The sequence below is a fragment of the Neolamprologus brichardi genome, unplaced genomic scaffold (genome assembly GCF_056152115.1).
Source record: "Neolamprologus brichardi isolate AB-2024 unplaced genomic scaffold, ASM5615211v1 NODE_ptg000008l+_length_2720982_cov_1, whole genome shotgun sequence".
Classification (NCBI taxonomy): domain Eukaryota; kingdom Metazoa; phylum Chordata; class Actinopteri; order Cichliformes; family Cichlidae; genus Neolamprologus; species Neolamprologus brichardi.
Genome location: NW_028270135.1, coordinates 207,501 through 222,500, shown reverse-complemented (window position 1 = coordinate 222,500; position 15,000 = coordinate 207,501). Strand labels below are relative to the sequence as shown.

Sequence of the window (15,000 nt, the reverse complement as noted above, 5' to 3'; positions counted from 1 at the left end):
CCTGTCATATACCTTCCACCTCCAGGAAGAGAAAAACTCCTCAATTGGATTTAGGAATGGAGTGTAAGGAGGAAGAAACTCCATAAGCATCCTGTCGTGTGCTGCAAACCACTGCCTGACTACAGCAGAGTGATGGAAGCTAACATTATCCCAAACCACTACATACATTGTCCGATTGGTTCACCAAGGTTCACCTGAGAAAAGTAATTTATGGAGATTTTCATGGAAACTCCTTAAAAATAGGGTTTTCAAAATGGGTGTACAAATTGTTTGACAAGATGTTCAACAATTTTGAGTGCACTGACATAAGCAATGAAATGAAGACTATTAGTTGTAAGGACAATGACTATTCAGCCGGTACAAGTATAAATAATTGTGACATTCATGATAAAAGCAAGGAGATAGTGATGAATAGCAAGTCAAAAGTGACCATTCTTTAGATATTTGTACTTACTCAACTGCTTCATGTCCAAAGGCATTTGCCATTGGACGAAATGAACATGAAACCGCCACAAGGTTGTGCCAAAACGACTACATGTTGTGGAGGTTGAACTAACTATTGTGCAAAGTTTAATTCTGTTGTGAGAAATGCACCAAAGCAACTGAGAAAAACTGTAACACCGAGATGAAGATTCAAGCCTAACACAAAGGTAAATGAACACAGAGAAAAGGCTTCAGACATGAGACAAACACATAGATGAAACCAGGACAGAATGGACAAGAAGGGAAACTGACATCAGCAAAAGAAGAAGTAAAAGACTAAAAACTAGGCCCGGTGAGTGAATCTTTGGAGTTCAGGAACCTCAGTTTTCCTGACAGCAATGGGAGGAAGAGAGGAAGGGGTGATGGTTTTACAAAATCCAAAGGAAAACAGGAGAAATGAGAAGCACAGGAAGAAAGAGGAGGGAGGAGACGATTCTATCTCGACTCACTGGTTTGAATAGCATCTTGTTTATGCTGAAAGAAGACAATTGATCAATAACTTGGTGGTATGAAACTGGACTTGGTGTATGGACTGGACTTGGTGGTATGGTGAACTTTATCAGGCTATATTTTGGTTTTTAAGGCAGACTCATTTGTTTGGGACGATTTGAGTGTTTTTTAACGCTTCAGTTCACACTCCACACCAGAGGGTGGCGGTATTTCACCGTTTTGCTGTTTGCCAACCGCCAACAAAGGAAGGAAGAAGATTTTCCTGACACGCGGATATCGACAGGGGGCGGTACTGCCTTATCATGCGATGTTTGAAGCTATCGCCAAACAGCAAAGAAGAAACAGTGCCGTGATAATTGGATAGATGCTAGGCTAACCTCTGTGTTTGAAAAGTTTGCACATTTATTCGTTATACTGGTGTTGTTTCAGTTTATCGCAGTAACCCGGCCTGGTCTACTTTTAATTTTCTCTTAAGAAACCCTCAGAAATGGCAGAAAATACAGGTGAGTGTGAAAATTACCCAAGTAGCTTGCTGTGGTTGACAAGAGCTAGCTTTAACCCATTAAGCAGACCCATTTGTCTCTTATGAAAAGCCGCCCATGTATTTCACTGGGATTTACTCATGTTTTGGTCTTTCAGTCTTTATTTATTGGTGTGTTCTGGATCCTCGGGGTCCAAATGACTTCTCTCGGTTAACTTAGACGGTTTGTGTGCTGCAGCAGGCGCTTTTCCCTCTCTGCCTTCGTTTGGGCTAAACTAAGATGAATCAACAGAATTTTAGTCCTCGCTCGTTTACAACGTGAGCTTTATGGTACATTTAATCCACCCAATAGTAAAACCTCGGTAGTAAAACCGTGAGCCCCCGAGCCCTTTCAAAAACAATTAGCCGCTAACAGCTAGCAGCTAATGCAGCACCAGATTAGAACGGAGTTGCCCTTTATTATCGACGTACACGTACGACGTTGTCCACGCAACTGTGTAGGTATAAAATATAAATAGTAAGACAGCAGGAATATATACAAAAGAAGAGAACAGGTTGTAAAGGACTTGGTCTGAGTGATGAGCGTTACTCAGACCGTGGGTGGGATCGTGTCCGATACCGGTGTTGTGCCAAAACATTATGTCTGCAAAAAACTGATTTAAACTGTTATAAATAACTTGTTGGTCTGTAGTATGTGAAACATGTTACGAATGATATCAAGTCAGTTATAAACAACATTCCTGTAACAAGGTGGAAGCCACAATCAGTTTTTAGCAGGGACTTTTTATATTAAATAAAATCTCGTTAAGATTAAAACTGTCTTTAGTAAATCTGGCCAAGCGGAAATTGCAACAAATATTACAATAGTTCTGTAAACATATTTTAAGTGGAGAAAAAGGACTGGATTGGTTATAATGCAAGTACAATAACAACAAAAAACAGGTGGGGGCGAGGTGTAGGGGCTCACCTGTGACAGGAGCTGCACCTGGCCTTGTTTGGTGAATGCTCAGGTTGGTTTTATATGGATAAATCATACAATCAAAGAGGTGCTATTTATTTAAGTTGGCTTGTTTGTACATTGTAATGCGTATTATACTTAGTGGCACTTTATTTGGTACACCCCCTTAATGGAAGTTCAGCAAATATTTTCTTCACATCATCCGTGTGAGTCCATTTTGCTTAATTTTAACTTTTGCTGCAAAACAGTTTGTAAAAAAATCCTCACAAATGTTTATCATGTAACCAACAAATAAAATATCTACTATTTACGGGTATACACAAATTGGTGTTTCAGCTTATACTTAATATTATTATTTATTTTTAAATCAGAGCAAAATGAGGCAAAGCATGACGGCTCACCGTCCCCGGGGATGACCGACCAGGAGAAGGAGATGGCAGCCAGCGCATATGAAGCATTTACGGTAAATAATCAAACATTTCAACTTAACCCACAGTGTCTTCTGACAATGAATGTGTATATAAAAATACTGCAAGTGGTTCTAATTTCTTCTTCAGAGAAGTGAGAGAGATGTGAATATGAACACATTCAGTGCAGAGTACTTGGAGCAAAGCAGCTGTCACTTTTATGTTGTTTTGCTGTGTTTGTAGAAATGGTTCATATGAGCTTTTAGCTGAGATCTAGAGCTTTCTGTGGATACCACACACGCTGGGACTCATGTTACAGCCGATGCAACAGGATCTGCCCCGTTTTGCCCCCCAGTACCGAGGGTGCTATTATGTTAACTGTTGCACAGCATGTGGAGGGGTCTTCTAGGTATTTTAGATGCATCATCTATGATGAGTGAGTTACACTAACCAGAGTCCAAATGAGCAAACTGCTCGTTCCACAACAGAAACGGTCTGAGCCCCTAAAATGTGACACCGTCCACATTCATGAGGCAATTCCAGTCTTAGCCAAGTTTTTACAGGGCTGTAGAAATCCTGAATAAAATGAAAGCACTCGTAAACTCCTGCTCATCAGTTTACGCTGTATACTCAGGTTTGACCAGCTGCTCTTTTTCTTGTTATTTGTCATCAGTTTCACTAATTGTGAGAAGAAATCCAAACATTGTGAAACGTTGTTTTTTCTTCTAGGCTGGGAGATGTGACGAGGCACTCCGACACCTTGAAGCCCTGCAAGAGCTCAACAAAGAGGACTACAAGATTGCAATGAATAAAGCTGTTGTTGAGTTTTACAAAAGCGGTCAGACGACCACCGGGCTGCTGAAGCAGACCCTGATGTCAATGAAGAACCAGGTAATTAACCCTTTAAAGCCGGTCAGAGCAGCACGCTCTGTTTTGCGTAACTGTTTTTAAATCCCAGTAGCTCTACAACCACGTAAGCTAGCGCAATAATTTTTTTGCATATGAAACCGGAGGAGTTGTACTTACATCTTATGCCATCAGCTTGTCCTCGGTCACAGTTTCCTTCCACATATAGCTTTGCAAAAACTGCATAAAAGCACTTGCAGCAACGAAAACATAATATTCCAGAAACACACTTTGCCGATCCGATCAGCTGTTCATAACACTTCCTACGTCCATCAGCGCGAACTATCGCATGTCCGCCATGACCTGCCCGAAACCGGAAGTGACGTCATTTTGCAGAAATGTAGTTTTTTACCATCAGGGCCTCATGAGCCTATACTGGTGTTTTTAAAAGTTATCTTTGACTTTATGACTTTCTGTGTGGTTTCTGGGATGCTTAGGACTCATATTGCACTGCTGGAAATAGTTTATTTTGATGCATATGCTGCTTTTTTGCAAATTTGCATTATAATATTTATTTTTGTTTTTCCTGCAGTGTATAAAAATTGGTGTATTTCAAAAATAAAACTATGAAGACACTCAAAATAAATTTCCTGTGGTGGGAAACTATTTTGTGCAACTTTTTTGTATTTACAGTTTTGAGGGATAAGCCTCTTAAATTTCTCTAACTAGAAATATATGTTAAAAAAACAAAAATGATTTTCAATTTTTTGTAGTTTATTGCACTTTCTTGCAATTTATGTAATTACTATGCACTTAATGCAGACATATTATTACAATTTGGGCTATAATGGTTGTATTGATGTATAGCAACTTGAAATGCTCCCAAAAATGGCTCCACAGCATGTAAACATATAATATAAGCTCTGGTGGACTTGGTTCTATGGTAGGTCTTAAAGGGTTAAACCGAGTTCTTTTCATCGTTTTAATCCTTGTTTGCTGTAAACTCAGAGCCTCGCGTACTTTTTGTGTTTCAGGTCCACACGTCAGCAGAAGATGTTGATGGTTTGGATGATGTTGAAAATAGTTTCCTGTACTACAATCAAGCTATCATCCACTATTACATGCGGCAGTTCTCTGATGCAATCTGCATCGGAGAAAAGCTCTACCAGTTCCTGGAACCGTTTGGTACGTTGTGCTAACTTCCAGGGATTTAATTGGCAGGATTGTTGCTCCAGGATGTGATGTCGTCAGCTTTTTCTTCTCTGTAACGGCTCAGTTGTGCGCTCTTTCTGAAACATCTTACTGACTGAATGGAGAGCCAGTCCCCTCTAATGTATGTTCAAGGTGATAAGTTCAAGTGCAGCATGCAACGTTTTTAGACTTTTATTTATTACTGTCTGTATTGTTTATCACACTGATGGTGACGATACTTTGAATATATGAAATGACAAAAATAATCAGGCAGCACAGAGTAGGATGTGTCTGAGACCTTACCTGCAGTTGTATCAGCAGTAATGATGTCACAGTTTTGCTCACACAATTCGACCAATAAGCTGTACGAGAAGATGGAGCTTTAAATGGCTGCAGAGCGAGTGACTGGCAGGGACTTTGTAACAACAACACATTTTTCATCCCTACTGATCTCTAATATTATGCACAACTGTAACACTGCACTGATAGCAGGACAAGAGAGGAGTCCAGTGTCAGAGGCCGTATAAAGGCTACTGGTAACCTTCCCAGTACTTGTTCTGTACTTTGACGTGTGATTGAAACTCTTCAATCAAACCACTCTTCTGCAGATGACTAGTTGCTGTTTTAGAACTATTTGAGTCGATGACGTTCAAAGACCTTGAAAAGCCTGGAGACCCAACTCAAGACCACGTTAAAAACAAAGTCTGGCCCCTCAGGACCAAAGTACGAAGGAGTTTGGCTCAGGACTTTTGCACAGTTTTGTACTGCTAATAATAATAATAATGGTTATTGTTTTTGTACTTGTTGTTGTTGATGTTTTGTGTTATTTCTCCTAGAAGAAAAGTTTGCACAGTCCGTGTGCTTCCTGTTGGTGGATCTCTACCTGCTCACCTTCCAGCCAGAGAAGGCCCTCCACCTGCTGACGGTGCTGGACAAACTCTCTGTGCAAGGAAGCAACAAGAACGGCAAAGGAGAGGTAGACAAAAATACAGTGTGTGTTGGGAAAAACAGGAATGTACGGAAGCGTAGAGCTGCCACCCAGGCAAAAGAAAAATACAAGTGTATCACGTTATAACGTGAAAAGTTTATTGTTCTAACAAGATACTTTTCCTGTTTGTACAATATACTATCACGTTTGTACAATATACATAATTATCACGTTCGTACAATATAAATATATTGTACGAACGTGATAATTATGTATATTGTAATAACGTGATATTATGTTGTTTAAACGTGAAAAGTATATTGTACAAACAGGAAAAGTATCTTGTTAGAACAATAAACTTTTCACGTTATAACGTGATACACTTGTATTTTTCTTTTGCCTGGGTGGCAGCTCTACGCTTCCGTAGGAATGTGCACAGCAAAAGCAAACCCATTAGTGTGCACAAGATGGTCTCCTCGAGCAGCACTGCAGACGCCTGCTGCTGCTTATAGAAAACTCCCTGATAATCTGTGCTGTGCAAACTGACACTTTCATATCAGCGTCTGTTGAGATTTCACTCCAGTTTTCTTGAAATCTGAAATTAAATCTCTGGCTGTGCCACAAATCTTTCTCCAACATCCGTGGTGTTATGCATCAAGAACGTGTCTTCACAGCTCAGACTGTCCATCAGGAGCTTTTCATGTGAAATGGTCTGAATTGTTGGACGTGCAGTGAAAAAAGTCACTTTTTGAGCTACACAGTTATCGCTCACCACCTTCCATATTTGTTTAAGTTAAGGCATCTAGAAACATATCAGCACTGGAAGCTTTGCAGCTGCAGCTTAAAAGGTAACTGAAGAGTCACAGTTGTGAGATTTCAGTTTGCAGTGGTCAGTGTTTGAAGAAGAACAGTGTACTTTCTTACAGAAAATGTTTCTGTCAAATGCTGCAAATGACTCTTTCAACCACAAATAGAACTAACATCAGAGTCGATGAATAGCTGAGCTTTACCTCGTTAAATGATTAAACATTAGTCATGAAGCTGTTTCTTAGGTCACGACTTCACAAGTTTAAGTCTGTGAAATGAAGCTGACTAAGTTTTGTGCTTTATTTCAGAAAGATGGAGGAAACCAGAAGGCCGAGTTAGCAGCTATGATTGAAGCAGCCAAATCAAAGATTCACCAGGTGAGAGCCGAGTTCACCCACGTTTACATTCACTCTTTAACTGCTTCAGCCTTCGTCTGCATGTTCGAACTCAGGGGTCGGCAACCTTTCTGATGATGAGTGCAACATTTCCTCAGAGGTCAGTGTGCCATATGACTGCATTAGCAATAATGTAATAACGCTCTATATGAACAGTTACTCACTATATAAAACAACTTTATAGATTATATTTGTTCACAGATGTTGGCAGCTGTCAGCAAATAGTTATCAGCTACTTTGAAACAAAAAAGAAAGTTTTTCTCCATAACAGTAAATGAACTGTACAACAGAAAATACAAATGCTGTTTATGGTCTCCTCACAACACTGATGAGAAAAATAAACTGGGCCAATATGTTTGTTAATACAGAGACACACATGGTCATGTGATCTCTGGTCTCCGAGTGTCCAGCGTTCAGACCTGAGGACTCATGTGAGAGAAAATCTGCTCACACAGACATGTGGAGCCAAACACTGTCAATAAGGCCTCTGCAATGTTCTGAAGACAGTTAAACCTGTCAGGTAGTGACGTCCAGCAGGTGAACATGCAGCTGCATGAACACACACAGCTGTGGATTCCAGCTGCAAACTTTGACCCCACAGAGTCGAGCTGTTCAGTTCAATCAGCTGCATTTCGATGTCCTCTGTGTCAGTTAATGTGAGACAAATCCAGCTGCTCATTAAAGCTTCTGGTTTGATCAGAAAGAAAACTTTGGTCCAAACACCTGAAAGTCCTGAAAACACTTTGTGAATTCTGTCTCGAGTCTTCGGATGTATCCGTGTGTTTCCGTGGTGCTGATGCTGCGCCGACAGCTGCTGAAGCTTTGAAGTGTCTGAATGTGGAAATTTAACATCGCTTGAAAAAACTACCAGCTAACAACGTCTCTCTCACCGCTAGACTAAGTTATTTTTTTAGCCAATTACAAGTTGAATCTGGTAGTTGTTAGCTAAGATACCATCATTAAGAAGCGGCACAACTAATGTGTCTATGCAAGCTGATTTGCGATGTGCACCGCTGGCTCGGCCATTTATTTTTTAATGCACCTCTCAGATTAATTCACTGCGTGTCGTGTCCAGGGCTGGACTGGGACACAAAATGGGCATTTTGACTAGAGACCGGCCCCCCAGGTATTAAAGCCATAAAGCCTTTGAATGAAAACGCTGTGGTGACAGTGATGTACAGTCTTGTTGGTATATGTATGATTTCTATACATTTACACATTTTAAAGATAAAAACTTTGGTCGTAAGATCTAGATAATTATTTATTAAAAGCGAGACATTTTAAATGAGAATAAGAAAGAAAAGTATTTCTTTGTGCCCCCCTCCCTGTTAATGCCCTACCTGCCCCCCTGGCAACACTTTGCTAGACCCGCCCCTGCACAGTTACCAGCTGTCAGCTACTTAGAAAAGGATCCTGGTGTTATTTGTCTCTCAGAAACAGTTCATAACTTCAACTCATTCATGTCACCTAAAAGGTAAACCTGTTTCTCCATCAGCTGTTCAGCTCTGATGATTCAGTAAGGACATCTCCTGGTTTCATCTTCATGTTTCCCTCTCACCACATATCCAAACCATCATGACCAGCAGCTTTACAGCTGTGGCTCCAGCAAACATCAGCTGATACTAGAAAGTAATATTAAATAAATTCTAACAACAGCTGATCAAACGTGCTGCTGTTGTTTAGCGCGACATCAGCTGGTTTCCTCTTTCTGGCACAAAGTGGGCGATAAACAAACAAGAGAGACGATCAGCTGATCATTGATCAGTTTCATGATTGACGTAGAAACAGGAGAGGGAGGGGCAGCGTAACGACAGAATAACTCCAGCTCCTTTTCAGCTCAATACAAAACGCGTAATATTTTCTCTGAATACGAGACGATTCCATTTTTTACAGGACAGTTGGAAACTCTACTAACTAACCTTATGAATAAAATAAAGTTCAACATCAGTAACTTCATAGCACCCACCCAGCTGTATAGAAACTCCGTCATGCTAGCTAGTACACAGTACGAGTTATTGTAACTGACAGTAAAAAGTCAGCACAATGAAAATAAACTCCACCTAAACTTGGTTTATATCTGACCAGACAGACTGCAGGTCATAACTTCTTACCTGAAGTTCAGTTCACACTCGGACCGGCGGCCGCCTCGGGTCTCTGCTCCTCCTGCCTCCCCTTCCCCTCCTCCACCTGCTGCCTCTGTGGGAGCTGTGGCTCGCGTGCCCGGGGTTGCCGACCCCTGTTCTAACTGCTGTTGTCCTTTCTGCAGTACAAAGTGAGAGCGTACATCCAGATGAAATCCTCCAAGGCCTGTAAAAGGGAGATCAAGTCAGTGATGAACACAGCAGGGAATGTAAGTCTGCTTGTTAGTCCTAATGTAAAGGGGAGAGGATGCAGGATGCAGTATGCGATTGATAATGTCATTTAAAATATTTCTCTGCGCGCTGCAGTTCATTGGAAATTGACTTTGCTTCCACGCTCTCTCGTCCTCTGTCATCAGTCTGCACCCTCACTATTCCTCAAGAGTAATTTTGAGTATTTGAGAGGAAACTACCGGAAAGCAGTGAAGTTGCTGAACAGCTCCAACATTGCAGAACATGCTGGACCCATCAAGACAGGTAACAGCTGCTCGCTTTGTGTTATAATCCTGCTTTACTTTGTCGTCCTCAGGCTTTGTTGGATAATTGCATTTCCAGATGTTGACGTCATTAGTGGCTTTCATGATTTGCTAATTGCATGCGTGTTGTTTTCATCTAGGTGAATGTGTTCGATGTATGTTCTGGAACAACCTGGGCTGCATTCATTTTGCAATGGGGAAACACAACCTCGGCATTTTCTATTTCAAGAAGGCTCTGCAAGAGAACGACCACACCTGTGCACAGCTGGGAGATGGTAGCAATGGCCAATGTAAGTTAAGTCAGTTTATGTGTCTGTTCTCTTCCACTTATCAGGGTCCCAGAGGGCCTGGAGCTCATCACAGCTCAAACAGGGCACGAGGCAGGCTGGACAATAAGTTGACCTAACCCCATGACATGTGACGCCTGAGTACGGCGAGAGTAACCACACAGACAGAACATGCAAACTTCATAAAGAAGCCAGAAGGTGGAGTCAAAGTCCTTACCAACAGTGCTAACCACTCCACCAGTATGCTGCCCCACTTTACTTATATTCAGAACCACAGGTGCCTCGAGGCGCTTTATAATGCATAGAACCGGCAGAGGAAACCATAGCAATCAAACGACTTCCTCTGAGGGAGCACTTGGTGACAGTGGGAAGTGAAAAGCTCCCTCTTAGCAGGGACAGACCTCCGGCAGAGCCAGGCTCAGGAAGGGGCAGCTATCTGCCATTACCAGCTGGGGCTGATGGCGCTAACTTAGGTAACCAAGTTACAGATATACACATTACTGTTTCCCACAGTTGTGTCCATACTCACAATAAAAAGTATACATCTATAAACAAAGCTTTGGATACCAGTGATAACACCAACCTAAGCTACCATAGCAGGGATTATTTGCTTTCCCCAACAGCTACCGAGTGTTAGCAGTTTGTTTAGTATTACTCTGACTATCCTGTTAGTGCTGTTTCTATCCTTTCACGTATACATCATAACGTTCAGATATGTGCACATAGTTGGTATCATGGAGTCAGTGGGACAGCTGTGAAGCCAGCATTAATGGGGCTGTGATTTTGATTAGGTTTTATATTTTAGGAAGGGTGGGGAAAAGTTTCACTTCTACGTACTGTCAGCAACAAGATGAAGCTGAATCTGGTCAACCTTGTTTGTTGTTGGGTTTTTATTTATTTATTCTTTTGGCTTTTGTTTTTAACTTTTGTGAACAGTTAAATAAATAACAGATTTAGTCTGTGATACTTAAAAGCCTGAGAACGTCACTTTTCACCTGGTAGGAAAAGAACCGATAACAAAGAGCACAGCGTACCCCGTCGACCTGGTATTATGGAAAACACTGGTTCAGACTTTGATGGTAAAACATCTGAGAAAGTCACTGAAGCTTGCAAAGAAAGCGACTGGACTTCCTTACTACTTTTTTTTTTTTCCCGTTCTCTATTTTTGTGAACCTCTGCAAACGACAACATCACCAGAATATGTACTGGGACATTTCCACACATTAATAACCACGTTAACTTCCCAACCAGAAAATACATTTGATAGTTTCTTCTCACCACTTTTCTTTGTGTCTTCTTCTTCTTCTGACATAATCCATGTAGCAGAATCAAATAAGACAAACAAACAAATTATTATACCCTAAAAATTAGTTAGCCAACTGTATACAGTCTGTCGCACTAAACTGAGGGTTTCACAGAACAGATACGATTACTCTACCACATCTGGTCTCAGTGCTGAGACAAAGTCCACCCAGTTTTTCCAGAGAAACTTACATTTGCCCAACTCTAGTCTGCCAGTGAAGGTCAACATTCCCATCATAAACATTATGCTTCAGTCCAAACTTCCTTAGGGGCCTCTGTCTTCAGCCAATCCCTAGTAATGGATTTTTTACTACTCACTAACATGATCCTAAACATATCAACTTTGTACACGTTTGTTCCCCTGTAAAGGAAGTTGAATGTAAAAACAACACTTTTAAAACCTTTTGTATATGATTCTTCACCTCCTGGAACAATTTAGAGACGTTCCTGAAAGACGTGATAACGATTGGCTCAAACTTCCAAACCTGAATCGATGACCTCCCTGCAGCCTCTTTTTCTCATTTATGTGCTTCACTGCTCGCTTTCAAATTTTCCAGTTAAAGTACAACTTTAAATATTTTGGGGGCTTTTTCAGCTTTATTTGATCGATTCAGTGAAGAAACGACAGGAAAGTGGGGGCAGAGAGAGAAGTGGGGAAGACATACGGGCCACGGGTGGGACTCGAACCCAGGCCGCCGGTCTCAGCCATATGGCATGAGGGTGCCAACGCGCTGAGCTAAACTGGCGCCGTGCTGTATACTTAGCTATATGTTTTTAGCTGCAGTAGGTATAAAATCCGAGTCATCTACTCTTATTCCTCCATAAAAATCTCGTCTGTCCCATTCTGTGAAATCCTTACTGTTACTGGCAGAGCTGGAAATAGTTTCAGCAGTTTGTGAGGCTCATTCATTTGAATCATTTCTACACTTGTATCTAAACTTGAGAATGGGGTTAAATTCATCTTACAATATCTGATTTTATTTCAATAATTAAAGGACCGTTATTTCTAGATTTTAATTCGGATAAGTGTGGCAGCAAATTTACTCCAAACTGTCAGTTTGAATCTGTATTTCCACGCTGAGCCCTGTGAGAGGTTGATATAGTTATCATCTTTTCATTTTAAACCATCCAGTGTCTGTCACCCTGCTGATCTTTGTTGTTACGCCTCAGCTGTAAAAGCTGATGGGTTATTGCCTTCGCCCAGGAAGTTGGGTTGGGGGCGTGGACACCCATGTTCACGCCCCCCACCCAAGAACAACTCAAGAACAGGATGATGTAGGATTTAAAAAGTAATTTTAGGGTTGTTCTTGTCTTGTGTTGGACTTGTTCAGCTTTGACACAATCTAAATGTTTTATGTTGGTATATTTTGTGTTTTTACACACAGGTGTCAGTTATGTGCTCCTCAGTAACAAAAAGTCCTTTTCTTTTGTTTTCAGCTAAAAAATTCACAGGTATCCCGATGTGCGCTTTACTAGCCAACAAACGCTACGAGCTGTTGTATAACTGCGGTATTCAGCTGCTGCACATCGGCAGACCTCTGGCAGCATTCGAATGTCTGATGGAGGCGGTGCAGGTTTACCACTTCAACCCTCGGCTGTGGCTGCGGCTCGCAGAGTGCTGCATCTCTGCTAACAAAGGGGTATGTTTGTATGTATGTAGGTATGCTAACGGGATATTGTTGTCACCCTGCTAATGGCACCCAAGTTTGTGAATGCAATGCAAAAAGTCTTGGACAAGCTTAAATCTCTGCCCTTGACTTCAAGGTCAAAGGTCAAGTGTTCTGAAAATCTTGTGAATGTGATAACCCAAGAAGAAAGTCACCTAACACTTTGAAATTCATGCCGTAGGTGCATCCTTTGAAAACGTTGGACGAGTTCATATCTTGAGAACAAAGTGACGTCAGATTTTCACATTGATGCCGTACGTGTATGTAGTAGGAAGCCAAGGGTACGGCTGGCTACAGTTTAATAAGACTTCCTTACGTTTCAGTGGAGTTACTGGTCCGCAGCAAAGCCCCCCTCCACCCCCCACCCCCACGCCAACCCAATCAATGTTATTATCAAGTATGCTGATGACACCGTGGTTGGGTTCATCTCTGATGGAGATCAAACTGTTCTCACATATTTTCTCCTTTATAAGGCCGTCCTGTAATGGTTTTCCTTTCTAACGTATTCTACCGTGGACAAAATATTTCAGCCACACTACTTTAGTCAAATATTTTGGGGTTTTTTTGCATCTTTGAATGGATTTATGGGGTAAAATCTAAAATTATATCATCTTTATTTTCCAATTTCCAGGGTTCAGAGCAGGAAAGCAAAGGTTTGCCTTGTAAAAAAGGAATCGTTCAGTCTGTTGTTGGCCAGGGCTACCATCGCAAGATCATCCTGGCGTCCCAGTCCATGCAGAACACCATGTACAGGTCAGTGCAACTACCCATAAATCCACACGGGAGCCGATAATTACACACATGACTCCTCGATAACAGAGTTCTGCCAGTTTAAACGATCGGGTCCACAGTATGAAACAGGAAGTGGTGAGCAAAAGCTGTTTTTGTTTTAAAGCATCTCAGCCGACATACGATGATTACGGAGTAACATACGTCACATCAGTCGCTACATCACTGACATTCTGCTTATTATGTTTCCACTATCATGTCATTATCATATTTCACAGGTTGTCCATGTGTACATTTTAACATCCAATTTTAATCTTACTGTAGTTTAATGTGAGGTAGACTGACCTCAGTGTTTGTCTTTGTGTAGTGAGGGCCAATCAGCAGCTATTCCAGTGGCCAGCATGGAGTTTGCAGCGATCTGCCTGAGGAATGCGCTGCTGCTGCTGCCTGAACACCAGCAGCAAGAACTCAAGACGGAGAACAGCTCCAAGAACTCGAGTCAGTCAGGAAGCACTGAGAGCGGCAGCGAGAACAGCGACGCCTGCAGGTCAGACACACCTGTACACCACACTTACCTGTTACAGAAAGACAGTGATGTCTTCTTAACTCGCTGGCTCCAAACTAAGTTTCCTGTTTGTTCGGTATTCCCAACATCTCTCCAGTAAATATGTTCAAAACTGCACAAAGTCACATAATCTGTGTTTACTGCTGAATTTAAAATGCACGCTCTTCTGCTGCATCCTGAGGAGGACTCTACAACTTAGCCCTTAATATCCGTCAACACAGAAATACACACTCATTGGTACTTTCAGTGCATTATATAACTATGATGGGAAAACAAAGAATAGATCTTATTAATATTGTACATAATCTTTAAAATGCATTTTCTGGGTTTCTTTTTTGCTATGCATAAAGTCATGTAGTATCCGATATTAAGGATCATCAGGTTAGATTCCCAGTGCAAAATGATATATAGAGATGGGAGATGTTTACATAAACTGAGGCTCTAAAACTACATTATGGTTCATATCTGTCTGGCAACAAGGGACACAGAACAAATTGCATATTCTCCCAAGATCCACTCAGGCTGCAGCTTCAATGAAATGATGCCACAAAGACGAACCACCCAGAGCCTCGGCTAACAGCACACTATGGATGCCTGGTTACACCCAGATGGCCTAACAGCAACAACAGGAAGCATCCTTACAGTGACGCCTTCAGCTACTGGAACATTACCTTCCTCTGCACGACAAGTTGGATCCACTCAGTCATCATAGAGTCATGAACACAAACTGCAAACACAGCTCGTCATGAACGAGAGCTTCATGAGCTGGGCGATTTTTTTCATATCACGATATGTTTTCTTCATTTCAGGCGATAACGATATATATCACGATATAAGCCAAATAACTATATTTGTAAGATTTAAATGTGCCGTTGCTCACAAGTAAAATG

At 41.4% G+C, this 15,000-nt stretch overlaps 1 protein-coding gene across 2 annotated transcripts in view; it reads left to right on the top strand.

Annotated features, from left to right (window-relative positions):
* Positions 1–1,209: 1,209 nt before the first annotated feature.
* Positions 1,210–15,000, top strand: part of cnot10 (CCR4-NOT transcription complex, subunit 10) — an 18,069-nt gene continuing 4,278 nt past the window's right edge. The window contains exons 1-12 of one of the 2 annotated variants that reach the window (XM_087837149.1): positions 1,210–1,436; positions 2,744–2,835; positions 3,509–3,670; positions 4,660–4,810; positions 5,656–5,792; positions 6,860–6,928; positions 9,213–9,296; positions 9,444–9,561; positions 9,701–9,850; positions 12,587–12,789; positions 13,448–13,569; positions 13,913–14,092. In XM_087837149.1, the coding sequence (XP_087693275.1) occupies positions 1,421–1,436; positions 2,744–2,835; positions 3,509–3,670; positions 4,660–4,810; positions 5,656–5,792; positions 6,860–6,928; positions 9,213–9,296; positions 9,444–9,561; positions 9,701–9,850; positions 12,587–12,789; positions 13,448–13,569; positions 13,913–14,092 (1,484 nt within the window). In that variant the 5' untranslated portion in view covers positions 1,210–1,420. Of the gene's footprint in view, positions 1,437–2,743; positions 2,836–3,508; positions 3,671–4,659; positions 4,811–5,652; positions 5,793–6,859; positions 6,929–9,212; positions 9,297–9,443; positions 9,562–9,700; positions 9,851–12,586; positions 12,790–13,447; positions 13,570–13,912; positions 14,093–15,000 lie in introns of both variants that reach the window. The other variant, XM_087837148.1, reaches the window with a different exon arrangement.